Source organism: Erythrolamprus reginae, chromosome 8 (genome assembly GCF_031021105.1).
Source record: "Erythrolamprus reginae isolate rEryReg1 chromosome 8, rEryReg1.hap1, whole genome shotgun sequence".
Classification (NCBI taxonomy): domain Eukaryota; kingdom Metazoa; phylum Chordata; class Lepidosauria; order Squamata; family Dipsadidae; genus Erythrolamprus; species Erythrolamprus reginae.
In genome coordinates, this window is record NC_091957.1 from 56279837 (window position 1) to 56300558 (window position 20722).

Sequence of the window (20722 nt, forward strand, 5' to 3'; positions counted from 1 at the left end):
GGGGGCGATCCAGGAAAGGCGCAGGGAGGGTCCCCGAAGCGCTCGTCCCGGCCTCCAGCAGCGCCCACGCTACGCCTCTCAAGCCGGGACGGGGCAGGTAGAGGCGAGGGTCCGCCCCAAGAAGCGGCGGATCGAGCGAGGAGCTGCTGGGCGGCGCGCCCCGCGCGCTTGGGAAGGAGGCGCCCGGCTAAGAAGGGGACGAACCGGTGTGGGGAGCCGCGCCTCCGCCGGCCGGGTCCGCCTGCGCCTCGGCCAGCCTGCAGGGCGGCGTTCCGGCCTCCGAAACGCCGCCTTCTCCTCTTCCTCCTCCTCCTGTTTGCACGGAAGGCAAGCGCGCCTTATCCGGAGCCCCGCCGCCTCGCCAACGATGCCGCCCCGCAGTCGCCTCCGGCCAGCCTGAGCGCCTTGGCTTGGCTCGGCTCGGCGCGAGGAGGAAGAGGAGGAGGAGGAGGAGGAGAAGAAGAAGGCTGCACGATGCGGAAAAGAAGCCGCGTGCCTCCACGTAGCCGGTGACCCCGGGCCCCGGGCCGAGCGGAGGCTTGGGGCAGGAGAGCCCGGGCCGCTGCGGGTCTCTTTGCCCGGGCTGGGCAACGCATCGCCCACCAGGCCCGCAGCGCAGCGCTTCGCCGCCCCTGCGCGCCCCCCGCCTCTCCCCGCCGCCGCTGCGGCACTTCTACCATGCTGCGCCGCCAGCTGAACCGCTTCGTAAGTTCCGCCGAGGCCGGGCGAGAGGAGGAGGAGGAGAGAGGGTGAAGAGGGGAGGGAAAGAGGGAGGGTCGTCTCCTTTCTCCCCCTGCCTAAGCCTCGGGAGGGAGGCCTGCCTGCGCCCCTTCCTCCAGCCCTTCTCTCCCATCCTTCGCGAATGCCCACCGCCCAGGATCGGTGGCGGCCGCGCTGCGCTTTCCTTCCTTCCTATGGATTCTCAGCTGGGCAGGTGGGACCCACGTTTAACCTGGGCTGGGGGAGATGCCGGGGACCCTTTGCCCGGATCCCTGCTTCCTTCCTTGGCCCCCTCCCCAGCTACCCAGCCCCGGATAAAATTGATCCCTCCTTGGCTCTTTTTTCCCCTCCCTGCCGGTCCTTTTGTTCTCTGTGGATTCAAGGGAGCAGATGGGGAGACATCGTGGGCTCTTCCTGCCTCTTGTTTTGGGAGGGGGTGTCCCCTGGCTTCCCATTGGGGGCCCCGGAGGGGTTGAGGTGAGCGTGCCCAAGCTGGAGAAGGCTACAAGACTTGAGCGGTGTGAGCATCGGTGCCAAACAACGGGAGATATTGGGGGGGGGGGGGAGTGTTTGCGTTTCAGCGGGAAGGTTGAACAAAATAGAAGGCTGTCTCCTGGGGCAGGTTTGCCGGAGAGACAAAGGCAACACCCCCCCCCCCTTCTCCTTGCAAACAGAGAGCTAGTCCATCAGCAACAGGCCTCCCTTCTGGAAACCTGAGGAGCTAGCTCGTTGGTTGCAAGGGAGGGGGGCTTTGGGGGGGGGGAGGGGGGGCTCCCTCCACCAGGCTGTCTACAATGAGAGAGGATGCATTGGCGACAGTCATATTCTCCCCTCCCTTTCGGCTTTACTTCCCTCCTTTGCTGCTGAAATGCAAAAAAACCCCTGTTTATTTCGCTTTTTCCCTTTTGCCCTCTGTGTGTGTGTGTGTGTGTGTGTGTCTCTGTCTCTATTTCTGTCTCTTTCTTACTTTCTTTCTTTCTCTTTCTCTTTCTGTCTCTGTCTCCCTCTCTCTCTTTCTCTGTCTCTTTGTCTCTATTTCTCTTTCTCTCTGTGTGTGTTTTTCTCATTCTCTTTCTATTTCTCTCTCTCTCTCTCTCTCTGTGTCTCTTTCTCCTTCTGTCTGTCTCCCTCTCCCTCTTTCTCTCTCTCTTTGTCTCTCTGTCTCTCTGTCTCTCTCTGTTTCTCTCTTTCTCTTACTCTCTGTCTCTCTCATCCTCTCTCTCTCTGTCTCTCTCCCTCCACCAGCAAGGGTTGAAGGTACCTTAAAAACAACAAAGGATCACCCTTGAGCAATATAAACACACACAAGCCTATCAGTGTGTTGTTTACTTATTTATTATTAGAGATGAAAGGGACCTTGCAGGTCATCAAGTCCAACCCCCTGCTTAAGCAGGAAACCCTACAGCACCCCAGCCAAATGGATGTCCAATCTCCTCTTGAAAATGTCCAAAGTTGGGGAGTTCACAACCTCCGCAGGCAGGCTGTTCCACTGCTTGATCGCTCTGACCATCAGGAAGTTCTTCCTTATATCCAGGTTGAATCTCTCCTTGGTCAGCTTCCAACCATTGCTCCTCTCTGGCCCTCTGGTGCCCTGGAAAACAGTGTGACACCCCCCTCTCTCCGTGGCAACCCCTCAAGTACCTGTAGACTGCTATCATGTCCCCCCTGGCCCTTCTTTTTACTAGGCTATTTATGCCCAGTTCCAGCAACCTCTCCTCCTATGGCCTGGTGTGTATATGTGTGAATGTGTGTGAATGTGTAACAATCGGCCTGCAAAACTCCTGGCTGGGGGTGTGCTTGAAGTTGAAGGCCTTGTCATATCTGTGGAGGGCAGGAGCGGAGAGATAATAAGCCATTGTTCCCTAGAGATTAAAACTCCTTTGCACAATTCAAGGACTTGTTTCTCTCACAAAAACTTGTGGAGGAAGTTTTGTTTAACTGCCTACAAAGACGAGGCCTTTTTTATTTGACTGATTTGTATCCCGCCTTTATTATTATTATTATTATTATTATTATTATTATTATTATTATTATTACGGGATAATACAGGACTTCTCCAGGTCCCATCGACCAGACAATGTCATCTGGCGGGACGTAGGGGAAGAGCCTTCTCTGTGGTAGCCCCGGCCCTCTGGAATCAACTCCCCCTGGAGATTCGAACTGCCCCCACCCTCCTTTCCTTTTGCAAGACTCTAAAGACCCATCTATGTCGCCAGGCATGGGGCAGCTAGATCAGCCCCCCCCCTTCTGACCATTAAAAGTTATGTGTGGCTATGATTGTAATATTGATTATTGATTGTGTACTATTGCTTGTTTTTTAAGTTAATGGGTTTTAGCCATAAATTATTAGATTTGTACTTATATTGTTTTATTGTTGTTGTGAGCCGCCCCGAGTCTTTGGAGAGGATAAGATAGATAGATAGATAGATAGATAGATAGATAGATAGATAGATAGATAGATAGATAAATAGAGATTGATATAGATAGATAGATAGATAGATAGATAGATAGATAGATAGATAGATAGATAGATAGATAGAATGATGGATGGATGGATGGATGGATGGATAGACAGATAGATAGATAAATAGAGATTGATATAGGTAGATAGATAGATAGATAGAGATTGATATAGGTAGATAGATAGATAGATAGATAGATAGATAGATAGATAGATAGATAGATAGATAGATAGATAGAATGATGGATGGATGGATGGATGGATGGATGGATGGATAGATAGATAGATAGATAGATAGCTAAGGTAGGTAGGTAGGTAGGTAGATAAAACAAACAAACAAACAAACAAACAAACAAAAATAATAATAACCCAAACCCTTGACATGAGTGACGTCATGTTGGCCACCTTTAAGCCAGTCACATGACCTTTAAGCCACCTCAGGTCACATGATCGTCAAGCCACTACCAACTGGTCACATGTCTGTCAATCTGCAACCACAAGATAAGCCAAGCCCACAGCGTGGTAGTAAAATTTTTTTGCAGCCCTTCACTAGTCAATATAATTGACTTTATTTGCACTTTTGATACACTTTTCCAAGCCAGATGTGTATGAAACCCAGATAAATATTTGTGTATTTAATGACATGTCCTCATTTTTCCTTCCGCACGACAACATTAAATTTGTCCCATTCTTGGGGGAGTTAAGTGGCTGACAGGAAGTTGGATGAGCCCCCCCCCCCCGCCCCCAAGAAGGATCAGCATTGTATATTCTAACCCATTTCCTCCATTTAAACCTTGTGTGTTCTGGCTGGGATTCCATGGCTTGCAAATGTGACTTCCAAAAAGTTATGAAACAGCTGGGTTCCTCCAAGCGGTGGTGACTCTTGAGCTGCCAAGTCTAAAACAGAACCTACATGGAATACAGAAATCACAGAAAGAAGTTTTTATTTCAAAGTGAACTTTTTGTGGCTTTAGTTCACAGAGAGAGGGGGGAGGGAGAGAGAGAGAAGATTGAAGAGTAACATTTCGTGTGAGGATAGCATGTTGCACATCTGGCTCCTTCAGAAAATGAGGATCCAGTCAATTAGGGCAAAGAATAGAATAGAATAGAGTAGAGTAGAGTAGAATGTAGAATATAATATAATAGAATGTAGAATAGAATATAGAACAGAATATAATAGAATAGAATAGAATAGAATGCAGAATAGAATAGAATGTGGAATAGAATAAAATAGAATAGAATGTAGAATAGAATAGAATGTAGAATAGAATAGAATGTAGAATAGAATAGAATGTAGAATAGAATAGAATGCAGAATAGAATAGAATAGAGAATAGAATAGAACAGAATAGAATGCAGAATAGAATAGAATAGAATAGAATGTGGAATAGAATAAAATAGAATAGAATGTAGAATAGAATAGAATGTAGAATAGAATAGAATGTAGAATAGAATAGAATAGAATGCAGAATAGAATAGAATAGAGAATAGAATAGAACAGAATAGAATGCAGAATAGAATAGAACAGAATAGAATAGAGAATAGAATAGAATAGTTGGAAGGGACGTTGGAGGTCTTCTAGTCCAGTCCCCAAGTCAGGCCGAAAATCTGACACCACTTCAGACAGACAAATTGTTACCCCATCTCTTATTTACTTATTTATTTATTTATTTATTTGTTTGTTTTGTCACACACATATTGGTGGTATACAGAGATATAATGATATTTATATACATGATGCGAGTAAGAGAAAAACATTAGGACAGGGGATGGAAGGCACGCCGGTGCACTTATGCACGCCCCTTACTGACCTCTTAGGAATCAGGAGAGGTCAACAGTGGATAGTCTAAGAGTAAAGTTTTGGGGGTTAGGGGATAATACTACAGAGTCTGATAGTGAGTTCCAGGCATCAACTACTATGTTACTAAAGTCGTATTTCCTGCAGTTGTGTTTAGAGCGGTTTACTTTGAGTTTGTATCTGTTGTGTGCTCGTGTGTTGTGGTTGAAGCTGAAGTAGTCGTTGACAGGAAGGACGTTGTAGCAGATGATTTTATGGGCTATGCTAAGGTCATGTTTAAGACGATGTAGTTCTAAGCTTTCTAAACCTAGGATTGTAAAACTGGTTGCGTGGGGTATTCTGTTGTGAGTGTGGGGGTGGAGGGCTCTTCTCGTAAAGTATCTCTGGGTGTTTTCTAGAGTGTTTATGTCTTAATGAAAACTTCCAGTGTTGGAGCATTCACAACTTCTGGAGGGAGGCTGTTCCATTGATTAATTGTTGTCACTATCAGGAAATTTCTCCTTAGTTCTAAGTTACTTCTCTCCTTGTTTAGTTTCCACCCATTGCTTCTTGGTCTGCCCTCAGGTGCTTTGGAGAATAGCTTGACTCCTTCTTCTTTGTGGCAACCCCTGAGATATTGGAGCACTGCTATCCTTTCTCCCCTGGTCCTTCTTTGCATTAAGTCATGCCCAGTTCCTGCAACCGTTCTTTCTTTCTTTCTTTCTTTCTTTCTTTCTTTCTTTCTTTCTTTCTTATTTATTCATTCATTCATTCATTCATTTATTTTTTAGATTTGTATGCCGCCCCTTTCCGCAGACTCGGGGCGGCTCACAGCAAAGTGAAAAACAATTTACAACAAATCTAAATTACTATTTAAAAATATTTTTAAAACCCCATTTTCTAAACAAACATACATACAGACATACCATTCATAAATTGTAAATGCCCGGGGGAGATGTCTCATTTCCCCCATGCCTGACGACAAAGGTGGGTCTTAAGGAGCTTACGAAAGGCAAGGAGAGTAGGGGCAGTTCTAATCTCCGGGGGGAGTTGGTTCCAGAGGGCCGGGGCCGCCACAGAGAAGGCTCTTCCTCTGGGGCCCACCAACCGACGTTTAGTTGACGGGACCCGAAGAAGGCCCACTCTGTGGGACCTAACCGGTCGCTGGGATTCGTGCGTCAGCAGGTGGTCTCGGAGATATTCTGGTTCAGTGCCATGAAGGGCTTTAAAGGTCATAACTAACACTTTGAATTGTGACCGGAAACTGATCGGCAACCAATGCAGACTGCGGAGTGTTGCTGAAACATGGGCATATTTGGAAAAGCCCATGACTGCTCTCGCAGCTGCATTCTGCACGATCTGGAGTTTCCGAACACTTTTCAAAGGTCGCCCCATGTAGAGAGCATTACAGTAATCGAACCTCGAGGTGATGAGGGCATGAGTGACTGTGAGCAGTGAGTCCCAGTCCAGATACGGCCGCAACTGGTGCACCAGGCAAACCTGGGCAAACGCCCCCCTCGCCACAGCTGAAAGATGTTTCTCTAATGTGAGCTGTGGATCGAGGAAGACGCCCAAGTTGCGGACCCTCTCCGAGGGGGTCAATAATTCCCCCCCCTTCATATATTTCAGCCTCCAGAAGTGGTGGGCTGCTTCTGGTATGGTTAATTGCGCGCAGCACCGCAGCTCTGGCGCACGAGTGCGGGATCGAGTGCAATTTTGCTTCCTGCCCCTGGAAAATGTGGGTGTTGCAAGACTTTCGCTAAGACCCTAGAAAGGCCCGTGTCCTGATTGCAACTTTGGCTGCCATTCAAACCCAAAAACAAAACCATATTTTGGAAGCGGTGGTTTCCCACTGTTGCAAATGGACAGCTGAAATCCTTCTCCTCTTCCTACTCAATTTTCCCCCTTTTTTAGGCTGATGGGCCTTTTCCGTTCCTCCCTGCCAAGTTCCATCCGAGGCCCTTCTGCTGCTGGGCGAGGCAGCAGATGGATGTTTCCTGAAGCTGCGTTTGCAGAACCGGGGTTTGTCTCCGATGGTTTTCCAGCTCCTGTTAGCCTTGGAAAGCTTTAAAAAAAAAAACCCTTACAAAATGTGGAAAGGTCTGGAGCAGGTTTACAAGGTCAGGAGATTGGAGAAGTCAAGAGAGAGGGGGGGGAAGGGAGGGAGAGAAAGGGAGGAAGAGATAAGTAGAGAGAGGGGAAGAGAGAAGAAGAGAGAGGGAGGAAGAGGTAGGGAGAGAGAGAGAAGGAGAGAGAGGGAGAGAGGAGAGAGAGAGGAGAGGAGAGGGAGGAAGAGGAAGGGTGTGAGTGAGTGAGAGAGAAGTAGAGAGAGAAGGAGAGAGAGGGAGGAAGAGGTAGGGAGAGAGAGAGAAGGAGAGCGGGAGAGAGAAGAGAGAAGGAGAGAGAGAAGAAGAGGAGGAGAGGGAGGAAGGAAGAGGAAAGGAGTGAGGGAGAGAGGAGAGAGAGGGAGAGAGAAGAATAGAGAGAAGGAGAGAGGGTGAGAGAGAAGGAGGGGAGAGAGGGAGGGAGAGGAAGGGAGAGAGGGAGATAGAAGAAGAAAGAGGGAGAGACAGGGAGAGAGAGGGAGGGAGATAGTGGAAGAGAGGAAGGGGGAGAGAGATAGAAAGAGAAAGAGAGAGAAAGAGAAAGAGAAAGAGAGGGGGGGAGAGAAAGAGGTAGTGAGGGAGAGAGAGAGAGAGAGAACACAAACATTTCCCACCTCTCCTAACTCTTGTTTGTCCCTGGATTTCAGAATAGCCATCTGGTGTGATATACATAAGTAGTTGTTCCGTTGCTTTGAACACGATTCTGTGGCCAGGAAAAACAAGAACAGAGTTATATTTTTATAACATTCTTCCTTCCAGGGCTGCACAGCAAAAATAGTCCTTGAGCAGAAGACCAAGGAGGTAAAATAAGACCTTACACCAAAGACAATCAACTTTGGTGTCTCTAGAGTTTTATTTACACGCACAGAGAGACACAGATTCAAAACAGCAGAGCATAAGTTTTAGCAAAATAGCCGGTCTGGTTTTGAGATTCCCTGTTATTGGGCTGCATTACGTGAATAAGGAGAACATGGAGAAATAATGCACTCCATTTCCCCCCCCCCCCCCCCCCGCTGTTGATGCAGAATTAAACCACAAATTTTTGTATTGTCGCTTGCTTATTGACAAACTTGTGAGTAATTTACACAAACCCAGAACCACCAAGTTCAATAGCAAGGTCAGAAAACAACATGTACAGTGGTATCTCTACATAAGAATGCCTCTACTTACGAACTTTTCTAGATAAGAACTGGGTGTTCAAGATATTATTTTTTTTGCCTCTTCTTAAGAACCATTTTCCATTTACAAACCCAAGCCTCCAAAGCTGTAACCGGAAAAGGCAGGGAGAAGCCTCCATGGGGCCTCTCTAGGAATCCCCTGGGAAGAAACAGGACTGGAAAAAACAGGGAGAAGCCTCTGTGGGGCCTCTCTCAGAATCTCCTGGAAGGAAACAGGGCCAGAAAAGGCAGGGAGAAGCCTCCATGGGGCCTCTCTAGGAATCCCCTGGGAAGAAACAGGACTGGAAAAAACAGGGAGAAGCCTCTGTGGGGCCTCTCTCAGAATCTCCTGGAAGGAAACAGGGCCAGAAAAGGCAGGGAGAAGCCTCCGTGGGGCCTCTCTAGGAATCTCCTGGGAGGAAACAGGGCCTCCACCCTCCCTGTGGTTTCCCCAATTGCACGCATTATTTGCTTTTACATTGATTCCTATGGGAAAAATCACTTCTTCTTACAAACTTTTCTACTTAAGAACCTGGTCATGGAACGAATTAAGTTCGTAAGTAGAGGTGCCACGGTATATATGTTGGGCACGTGCCATTTCTCTCCCTGGTTTCTAATATTTGACAGGAGCAGAAATATTTTTGTTCAAAGAATATTTCTGGGCCACCTGGTGTTTATGACCGCTCCTATCAGCCACCATCCAGATAAGCAGGGATTAACACCAGACAAACAATCAAGCAATAAACAGTGTAAGGAACTGTGAAGGACAAAACCATGCTCGGCTAACACTGCCCGAGCAAGTTACTGTTTGTAAACAGAGAGCAAACTCCACTCTACTGATGAAGTTACCTAGTTGGGTTATGAAATATCTGCAAGCAAACACCCAAGTTAAGAGAGCACAAAGGTTTCCACACTTTTAATGCTGTTTCTAGGCTTGGGCATTGTATTTTTTTTCCTCTCGGTGGCCGATAACGTCCAACAGAGTTGGCCTTCTCCGGGTCCCGTCGACTAAACAATGTCATCTGGCGGGACCCAGGGGAAGAGCCTTCTCTGCGGCGGTCGCGGCCCTCTGGAATGTACTCCCCCCAGAGATTAGACCTGCCCCCACCCTCCTTGCCTTCCATAAGTTATAGAAGACCCATCTATAGAAACATAGAAACATAGAAGACTGACGGCAGAAAAAGACCTCATGGTCCATCTAGTCTGCCCTTATACTATTTCTTGTATTTTATCTTACAATGGATCTATGTTTATCCCAGGCATGTTTACATTCAGTTACTGTGGATTTACCAACCACGTCTGCTGAAAGTTTGTTCCAAGGATCTACTACTCTTTCAGTGAAATAATATTTTCTCACGTTGCTTTTGATCTTTCCCCCAACTAACTTCAGATTGTGTCTCCTTGTTCTTGTGTTCACTTTCCTATTAAAAACACTTCCCTCCTGGACCTTATTTAACCCTTTAATATATTTAAATGTTTTGATCATGTCCCCCCTTTTTCCTTCTGTCCTCCAGACTCTACAGATTGAGTCCATTAAGTCTTTCCTGATACGTTTTATGCTTAAGACCTTCCACCCTTCTTGTAGCCCGTCTTTGGACCCGTTCAATTTTGTCAATCTCTTTTTGTAGGTGAGGTCTCCAGAACTGAACACAGTATTATTCCAAATGTGGTCTCACCAGCGCTCTATATAAGGGGATCAGAATCTCCCTCTTCCTGCTTGTTATACCTCTAGCTATGCAGCCAAGCATCCTACTAGCTTTTCCTACTGCCCGACCACACTGCTCACCCATTTTGAGACTGTCAGAAATCTATGTCACCAGGCATGGGGTAATTGAGAGATCCCTAGGCTATTATGGTTTATGAATGGTATGACTAAGTTGTAGGGTTATTTAATGATATGGGTTTTTGATTTTTTTTTAAAGTATTGGATTTCTACATTGTTTATTACTGTTGTGAGCCGCTCCGAGTCTTTGGTGAGGGGCGGCATACAAACGTATTAAATTATTATTTTTGTTTTTATTATTATTACTGCAAAAAATCTACTTCTCGTTAGCAATCAGTTGCAAATTTTAGGGACTTTCTCTAATAAAAATGACAAGCGTTAAAAAAAAAAACACCACTTCCTGCAAGTGTGAAGTTCATTCTTCTGTTTTTCTGGGAAGTTTGTTTGAGATGACTTTCCCTCTTGCCCCCAATCACTTGGAAATGAATCTTTTCTTGGCTCAAGGCTTTTAAAATTACGAAAATATTTGCCATGGGAAACACCCCACCCCCCCTAATATTGTCTTCATTTCTCAGAGCCAAGAGATAGGATGGTGAAATGTTCTGTGTTTCTGCATGGTGCTCAGATTTGACTTGATTCGAAAATGGTGTTATTTGAGGGACTTAAACAAAAAAGATTGGCATAAAATGGCTGCTTCCTTTTGCACTGCCTAGCAAGGCAAGCAGCCCAGGTTCGAATGCTAGATCTATTTTGGCCTTATTTTGGCCTCATCACCTAGCCATACCCCATATATGTATATGTATACGGTCTTGGTATATTCGGGTTTCTTCCCGTGTAGGATTTAGACGAGGTCCCACTCGTCATCTTCAGGCTGGTGTTTCTGTCCTTGTTCTAGACCAAGACCGTCATACCTGTACCCGTGAAAATCTACGAGAACATATATGTATATGTATATATACATATAAGGAGCTGTGATGTTCCTTCAATACACCAGGGTGATTCGACACAAAAATATGTAACCCTTCCCTGGTGCAGAGCTGAAGGGATCGGATACTGTAGCCTAGAGGATAATTCTCTGCCTTACAAGGCAAAGGTTGCAGGTTCAAGTCCCAGTGGGTATGGCTAGCTGATGAGGCCAAAATAAGGCCGAAATAGATATATCCTAGTCTCCCTTAATTTTCAAATTCAGCAAAAAACCATATCACACACATACATACATACATACATACATACATACATACATATATATATGTTTTCGTAGATTTTCACGGGTGCAGGTATGACGGTCTTGGTATATTCGGGTTTCTTCCCGTGTAGGATTTAGAAATTTCTGGCAACGTTTCGACGAGGTCCCACTCGTCATCTTCAGGCCGGTGTCTCTGTCCCTGTTCTAGGGCGAACACAGTGAGACCTGAGCTGCCTTCCTTCTATAAATATATATATATATATATATATATATATATATATATATATATATATATATATATTTGTTTTCGTAGATTTTCACGGGTATATGTATGTAGATTGTTCTGAGTTCGGGTTTTGCCCCGTGTAATATTTTGAGTGTCTATGCGACGTTTCGGTGAAATCACATTCACCATCATCAGGCTGAAGTTTCAAGCTTCGTGCTGTTGTAATATATATATATATTGTTTGTGTGTGTATCATCATCATCATCTCAGAGATCCGACAATTACTTTTGGACTATGTTCAACTGCCATTTTATTGTGATCTTATCTGCACAGCGTTAACAGAATAATAAAACAGAATCATAGAGTTTGAAGGCATCTCAGCGATCTTCTAATCCAACCCCTTGTTGAAGCGGGAGACCCTGTTCCATTCCTGACAAGCAGCTGTCCAGTATCTTCTTAAAAACGATAGAGCACTCACAACCTCTAGTGGCAAGCTGTGCCGTGAGCTAATGGTCCTCATTGCCGGGGCACGTCTCCTTAGTTCTAGGTTGTTTCCCTCCTGGTTGAGTTTCCATCCTTGGCTTCTTCTCCTGCTCTCCGGTGCTTCGGAAAACAGCTTGACTCATCTTTGTGGCAACCCACAAAGAAGACAGTTTACAACCCACAGAGAGAAAAAAATATGTGTGTTGAGAGGGTTCTTCTATTTTTTATGGCTGCAAAGAACAGCTGGAGTTTTGGATTGCAGCAGTAAATAAAGGAGGAAAAGGCCTAAGAAGAAAGAAAGCACACACTTTCTGCCAGGTGGCAGGCTAAGAACAACTTCCTATCCGTTGGAAAGTAACTCTGCCCTTATTATTAATGCTACTCCTTTTTGAGTGGCTACTCTGCGCTTAGTTAATTATTTAAGGAGCAGGTGGGATTCCTCGTGCCAACTGTGTTGAAAGACAACCAGAGTGTGTATGTTTGTCAATGCTGGGTTATAGCATGGGTTATCTATGATTTCAACAATCGAGTTATCGAAGCGTGGAACTCATTACCGGACTCGGTAGTGTCAGCCCCTAACCCCCAACACTTCTCCCTTAGACTCTCCACGATTGACCTCTCCAGGTTCCTAAGAGGCCAGTAAGTGCACTGGTGTGCCTTTCGTCCCCTGTCCAATTGTCTTTCCTTTCTTCCAACTATCCTATATATTCTCTTCCTTTCATATATCCTCTCCTCTAAGTTCACTTTCACCCTCTTTTATATTATCACATGTCTATTTTTCTTCCTATGTATTTGTGTATTGGGCAAATGAATAAATATAATAATAAAATAAATAGTGGTGGGGTGTTAACACAGGTAGACGGGCGTGTAATTCAAGGACTAACTTGTTGGTAGCAAAGTGAACTTCGAATAAATGCACAAGAGATGAAGAATATAGTGGAGAGTATAAGGAAATTTAAGAAGGCAAGGGTTAGAGAAATGAGAAGGAAAATATTGCATAAGTGGTATTATACACCTGTACAACTTGCGCATTTTTCTAAGAATGCTAAGGCACTCTGTTGGCACGGATGTCGGGAGAGAGGGGTGTTTATGCATATGTTTGGGGAGTGTCTGGTAGTACAGAAATTTATAATAGTTATCTAATTAATAATAGTTTTTCCTTTTTGTATCATGAAGACCTCTGTTTTGAGCAGAGCAATTGTAGCTCCTTTTTATGTTATGTGTTTTATTTGTGATGTTTGTCTCTTGAAAAATAATAAAAATATTTAAAATATTAATAATAATAATAATAATAATAATAATAATAATAATAATAATAATATAAACATAATTCGCCGCTACATCACACAGTCCTAGGTGCTTGGGAAGCGCCTGACTGGTGATGAAATACGAAATCCAGCATAGTGATCTCATTTGCTGTGTTGCACTGACATAATAATAATAATAATAATAATAATAATAATAATAATAATAATAATTTATTAGATTTGTATGCCGCCCCTCTCCGAAGACTCGGGGCGGCACACAACAATAATAAAAAACAATATTATAGCGAAACAAATCTAATATTAAAAAAGAAGCATATAAAACTATCATATTTAAAAACCAAACAACACATACATACTAAACATAAAATATAAAAAGCCTGGGGGAAAAGGTGTCTCAACTCCCCCATGCCTGGTGGTATAGATGGGTCTTGAGTAGTTTACGAAAGACAAGGAGGGTGGGGGCAGTTCTAATCTCCGAGGGGAGTTGATTCCAGAGGGCCGGAGCCGCCACAGAGAAGGCTCTTCCCCTGGGGCCCGCCAAACAACATTGTTTAGTCGACGGGACCTGGAGAAGGCCAACTCTGTGGGACCTTATCGGCCGCTGCGATTCGTGCGGTAGCAGGCGGTTCCGGAGGTACTCTGGTCCAAAGGAGAGAATAGGAGAGAATAGAGAGTTAAATGGATAAAGTAGAGTGGAGTGGAGTGGAATGGAATATAAAAGAAACGGAATAATAGAGAGAATGCTGTGGTTTATTGGGTTAGGTTCGAATCCACCTGTGTTACAGTAGACTCAGGATTAGAATTTACACTTCAGTCTGGCCTCCCTCACAGGGTCATTGTAGGGAAAAGTAGACCAGTGGAAATTATTTGGTTCCTGTGCAGAAATGCAATGAAAATGAATAAACAAAATGCAAAATGCCAAATTTAATCTTTTTTTTAAAAATCCCCAAGGTTCCAAAACTCCTGAAAATAGCTTTAATCAACCTTCAGGTTTATTTTCACATCAAAACCTTCGTTACTTACTCTCGGAAATGAATGGAAATGTTCCTCTCCAAATATAATGTCTCTCTGTCTCTCTCTTTAGCACTCAAGTATTAGAATTGTCCTCCGGCTTCCTTCCTTTATCAAATAAACATAATAATATTTATACTGACCTTGGTTTTTCCATTCCGAGAGGAAATGTTTGTGATGGTTATTGTGGAATCTATTTTTTTAAATCACCTCTTAAGTGTCTATTATTTCTGATGGTTGCAGTAACATTCATCGGGCTAACAATCTTCCCCTATTCAAGACTTCAGAATAAGTCAGTGATGGGTTGTAAATCCCATTGCTAACAGTTTGACACCCCTGTTGTAGGCCTTCAAAATTGAGATTCCCCCCCTAATATCATGAATTGTTGAAACCTAGAAACATAGAAGATTGACAGCAGAAAAAGACCTCCTGGTCCATCAAGTCTGCCTTTATGCTATTTCTTGTATTTTATCTTAGCATGGATCGATGTTTATCCCAGGCATGTCTAAATTCAGTTCCTGTGGATTTCCCAACCACGTCTGCTGGAAGTTTTTTCCAAGCATCTACGACTCTTTCGGTCAAATAATATTTTCTCACGTGGCTTCTGATCGTTCCCCCAACTAACTTCGGATTGTGTCCCCTTGTTCTTGTGTTCAATTTCCTATTAAAAACACTTCCCTCCTGAACCTTATTGAACCCTTTAACATATTTAAATGTTTCGATCATGTCCCCCTTTTCCTTCTGTCCTCCAGACTAGACAGATTGAGTTCATGAAGTCTTTCCTGATACGTTTTATGCTTAAGATTGTTACGATTGTTATATTTTGCTGTGAGCCGCCCCGAGTCCGCGGAGAGGGGCGGCATACAAGTCTGAATAATAAATAAAGAATAATAAATTAAGACCTTCCACTATTCTTGTAGCCCGTCTTTGGACCCATTCAATTTTGTCAATATCTTTTTGTAGGTGAGATCTCCAGAACTGAACACAGTATTCCAAATGTGGTCTCACCAGCACTCTATATAGCGGGATCATAATCTCCCTCTTCCTGCTTGTTATACCTCTAGCTATGCAGCCCAGCATCCTACTTGCTTTCCCTACCGCCTGACTGCACTGTTCACCCATTTTGAGACTGTCAGAAATCACTACCCCTAAATCCTTCTCTTCTGAAGTTTTTGCTAACACAGAACTGCCAGTGCAATACTCAGATTGAGGATTCCTTTTCCTCAAGTGCATTATTTTACATTTGGAAACATTAAGCTGCAGTTTCCATTGCTTTGACCATTTATCTAGTAAAGTCCCCAAAGAACTTAAATGTTCCAGAGTCTAGAGAGACAGACAGAAATCCTGGAGGCAGTGACATGCTATCCGAAGATGAGCGTGATCAAACTTGACTTGTACTTAGATAAGAGATAGCTGTCAAACAGCAGAGCTGCGGGCAAGAGGGACAATTGAGAAAAAAGCCACACATCTTAGTAGATCACCAATGTTTGGGTGAGTGGTTAAAGAACCAAGATAGAAAGCAGGCAATGATGAGTTCTATCTAGTCCCACCTTAGAAGTGAAGGGCTGCAAAAAAAAAATTCTACCACACTATGGGCGTGGCTTATTTTATGGGTGTGGCTTGCTGGCCATGTGACCAGGTGGGAGTGGCTTGTCAATCATGTGACCGGGTGGTGGCGGCTTAAAGGTCATGTGACTGGCTTAAAGGTGGCCAACTTGACGTCACTCACGTTAAGGGTTTGGGTTAGGGTGCCTGGCCTCTCCTCGCCTCCAAGAGAGACAATTTCCCCATCTATTTACTATGACTGAACATCCAAAATATACTATTTAATTCTATGTATATATGCCCTATGTGTATATACATATTACACACAGGCACACAATAATATACATTAGAATAGAATAGAATAGAATATAATTTTATTGGCCAAGTGTGATTGGACACACAAGGAATTTGTCTTGGTGCAGATGCTCTCAGCGTACATAAAATAAAATATACATTTGTCAAGAATCATGTGGTACAACACTTAATGATTGTCACAGGGGTCAAATAAGCAATGAAGAAGCAATATTAATAAAAATCTTAGGATATAAGCAACAAGTTACAGTCATACAGTCAACATGGGAGGAAATGGGTGATAGGAATGATCTATAGCTCTTCTAAAATTATATATATTCAACCTCATTTACTGCGATAAGAAAAACATATCCAGAGCCCAGAAGGGATAAAAAAGAAAATATTCCAAATTTTTCTACCGGTTCTGCGTACCTGACCATACCTGTAGGAGCCCATCACTGCGTCTTAGGCATGAAGGCAGATTGTGTGACTTTCGATCAATCATTAGAAAGTGGTGAGTTCAAGTTCTGCTTATGTATGGAAGCTGGCTGACTGATTTTGGGTCAGTACCCCCCCCCCTCCGTCTCAGCCCAAGCCACCACAGAGTTGTTGAGGAAGGAATGTTAAATATGTTTGTAAAAATAATCACCACATGATAGAAATAATAATCACAGGATAGAAATAAATAAATTTAGCAAGAATCTGTCTTTTTCCCCCCTGACTTGGAAACCACTTCTGGACTTGGTGCTTGAAATCGAAAAAACCCACCAAATTCATTGATTTTAGATTTTGATGACTAGATTGACTCCTTCCTTCCTTTCCTTTCCTTTCCTTTCCTTTCTTTCCTTTCTTTCCTTCCATCCTTCCTTTTCTTTTTTCTCTTTTCTTCTTTCTTTTTCTCTCATTCCTTCCTTCGTTCCTTCCTTCGTTCGTTCCTTCCTTCCTTCCTTCCTTTCATTCCTTCCTTCGTTCCTTTCTCTCTCCTTCCCTCCTTTCATTCCTTCCTTCCTTCCTTTCTTTCTCCTTCCTTCCTTCCTTTCTCTCCTTCCTTCCTTCCTTCCTTTCTCCTTCCTTCCTTCCTTCCTTCCTTTCATTCCTTCCTTCCTTTCTCTCTCCTTCCTTCCTTCCTTTCATTCCTTCCTTCCTTTCTCTCCTTCCTTCCTTCCTTTCATTCCTTCCTTCCTTTCTCTCTCCTTCCTTCCTTCTTTTTCTTTTTTCTCTTTTCTTCTTTCTTTCTTTCTTTTTCTCTCATTCCTTCCTTCCTTCCTCCTTTATTTACTTTATTTTATTTTATTTGTTTTATTTATTTATTAGATTTGTATGCTGCCCCTCTCTGTAGACTCGGGGCGGCATACAAATCTTTCTTTCTTTCTTTCTTTCTTTCTTTCTTTCTTTTTTACTTACTTACTTACTTACTTACTTACTTACTTACTTACTTACTTACTTACTTACTTAATTAATTATATTTGTTTCTACTTTTATCTTATACTAAACTTTAATTTAAAAATGTGCTAAAAATGAACAAAACCACTTTGGGTATTTGCTAAGACTACCGCATGGAACTCTGTCCTGGAGTCTTGCAGGAGTTAAATTCAGCTCAAAAGTGACTTTATCGTTAAAGGTTTTTTTTTTTGAAAGCTTCTCTCTCTAATATTTATTAACCTCTGCATTTTACTGAGCAACCAACCCAACCTTTGTCCCACAAGCATCTGCAACCTGGGATTAACTTTCAGGAAACAATGATATGAAATGGCTAAAAGTTGACTTGACCTGATATTCAAGGAACGTTCTCTCTTGATTTTTGGCTTCTTCCTGAGCTGTATAATTACAAAGATTTCGTTCTTGGGAGAGAAACCAAAGGAACTCCAAAAACTTTGTACACCCAGATTCTTTAAAATCCAACACCAAATTCCCCACCGAAATGGATTCTTTTTGCTTCACGCCCAGAAAAACAAATGTTTTCCAAGAACTAAAAAAAAGTAAAAATAAAGATAAGGAAACAGTTTGAAGATAAGGTGCACTATGTGTTTGTTCTACAAGTTCCAGTTCCCAGAACTGGGTTTTTAATACAGGAAGAATGAATAAGTTGATCAAATTATTGTGAACCTGAGGCTGGTGGAAAATCTAGATTGAATGAATTCGCCAATTCGCTATTTCACGGGTTTTCAAAGGGGGCTTAAATCCATTAAATCCATTAGAAAATTTAAATGCATTAAAATTCATAAAATTCTTCTACAGTACTACTGTACTCTATTAAAGAAACTGGTAGGATATCTCATATAGTTCCAGCTGAGAAACTTTATAGAATGACTGTTTAATGCAGAGGGTGGGTTTTAAAAGTCCAAATACTTGTCAATGTAAGGTAAGAGCAGAATAAGATACGGATTTTTGAACAATTGATAAAAATGTGTAACTATGTATGTTATTTTTAATATTAATATTTAATATTAATATTTAATATTTTAAGGTATACAGTATACATATTAATCTGTATGTGATGTGGAGGAGAATTTTAAAAAAAAAATTGGAAGAAAACCAGCTTTCAAAGAATTGGGAGTTTTAAGACAGGAAGCAAGCATGTAGAAACACGACATGGGGTGTAGAATTGCACCAAGCTTTTGATGTTATCCCTGTGTGATTGTTGGTGTGACTCACGTAGAGCCACTCTCAAAATACATGGCTTCGCTTAATAGAGTCAAAGTTCTGTTTGCACAATCCGTTTTAACTTTTACAGTTACTCGACGGTGCAAATAGAAGCCTTTGTCTATATAGTTTTGATCAAACAACTTCCATGGTGCTTTTAAAGCTGATATTGGGCAGGGAACAGGACTCATATCTTTTTATAGGCATCATACAACGCGAGTAAAAACAAAAATGGAGCCCTTATTGTACAGACGGTGTTGTGATTGTGGTTTTTCTGGATCCCACTCTAGAGATGGCCTTGATTGAAATACTGTATGTGCCATGCTTTTTAATGTAGGGCAACATCTTTCAACCTTAGATACGTTTAAGGTATCTAAGTTACGTTGACTTCCACTTTTAAGATTCTTTGACTTCCACTTCAACTTGAGAAGATCTAAGTGGATTTCCACGTAAGAAGACTTTCAGATTTCATCTCAAACTTCATCTTTAAGATTTCATTTTAAGGAAATGAACACTGGTCTAGGAGGTCCTTATATTAATATGCTAGAATTGATGGTAGTATTTTATGGCACAGATCAATGCTTTCATTCCTTGGTTGGGCTGTGCTTAGTTATGATGCTATAGTAGGGGGTTGGACTAGAAGACCTCCAAGGTCCCTTCCGTTATTCTTTTCTTTTCTGTTCTACTCTACTCTACTCTACTCTACCCTACCCTACCCTACCCTACACGCCACTCCATTCTCCTGTGATAAATGAACTTGCAGATAATACTGCAACTTGAAATGTGAAGTTTTGATTCTGCATAACCAAAACATATTATATAATTCATTTGCGTTGATTTGTTCCCAAGAAATTCTTTTAATGGGGCTCACTACTGTTGCACAAAAAGAAAATAGCTAATGGCAGCCTGGATGTATTCAATAAAACATCTCTGTGTTTTAACATCTTGCACACACAACTGATTGTTAAAATGTGACCTTTTGGGGAGAAATTATCCCCAAATAGGTGCCTTTGAGGTTGTTTGGTCGTGCAAGTTTTTATTCATTTATTAGGTTTCCTGATTGTGCTGCTCTGTTGGGTTTAATTACTAGCAAAAATGGGATTGTAGCTTTAAAACACAACCAGGTTTAATCTAACTCCTAGCTCCTCCTTCTGGAAGGGGTGTTTGTTTAAACTGAATTCCTTCCCACCTAGAATAATCTGATTTTTTGGGAATCCTATTTGCTTTTTTTTGCTCTTGGTGAGGTCAATAAATCCATTCTCCACTTCCTTCTCTTTCCCTGTGAAAAATATTTGGCTGTCTTGCGAGAAATGGAATTTTCTTTAACCCCAGATGTGGTATTGAAAGCTTGGCCACAGCTGGTAAGTTTGTTTGGGATAATTTCCTTCGGTCTTCTTCTGGATTTGGCTACAGCGGGATCTGGAATAGGGCAAAGATTTTAATTTTAATAGCCATCCAGACCTACCGGTGTGCAAATTGAGCAGCTAAATAATTGTGTTGATATAAATAACAGAAAGTTCTATATATATATATTTTTTTGGTCAAAGCAATGGAAACTGCAGTTTAATGTTTCCAAATGTAAAATAATGCACTTGGGGAAAAGGAATCCTCAATCTGAGTATTGCATTGGCAGTTCTGTGTTAGCAAATACTTCAAAAGAAAAGGATTTAGGGGTAGTGATTTCTGACAGTCTCAAAATGGGTGAGCAGTGCGGTCAGGTGGTAGGGAAAGCAAGTAGATTAGATTAGATTAGATTTATTGGATTTATATGCTGCCCCTCTCCGCAAACTCGGGGCGACTCACAAGTAGTATGCTTGGCTGCATAGATAGAGGTATAACAAGCAGGAAGAGGGAGATTGTGATCCTGCTATATAGAGCGCTGGTGAGACCACATTTGGAATACAGTACTGTGTTCAGTTCTGGAGACCTCACCTACAAAAAGATATTGACAAAATTGAACGGGTCCAAAGACGGGCTACACGAATGGTGGAAGGTCTTAAGCATAAAACTTATCAGGAAATACTTCATGAACTCCATCTGTATAGTCTGGAGAAGAGAAGGAACATTTAAATATGTTAAAGGGTTAAATAAGGTTTAGGAGGGAAGTGTTTTTAATAGGAAAGTGAA

General features: G+C 42.6%; 1 protein-coding gene across 3 annotated transcripts in view; it reads left to right on the top strand.

The window, feature by feature from the left end:
• Positions 1 to 526: 526 nt before the first annotated feature.
• Positions 527 to 20722, top strand: part of ATP11C (ATPase phospholipid transporting 11C) — an 83290-nt gene continuing 63094 nt past the window's right edge. For 2 of the 3 annotated variants that reach the window (XM_070759961.1, XM_070759960.1), the window contains exon 1: positions 19817 to 19956. In XM_070759961.1, coding sequence (XP_070616062.1) covers positions 19906 to 19956 — 51 coding nt within the window. In that variant the 5' untranslated portion in view covers positions 19817 to 19905. Of the gene's footprint in view, positions 706 to 19816; positions 19957 to 20722 lie in introns of those variants that run through there. The other variant, XM_070759962.1, reaches the window with a different exon arrangement.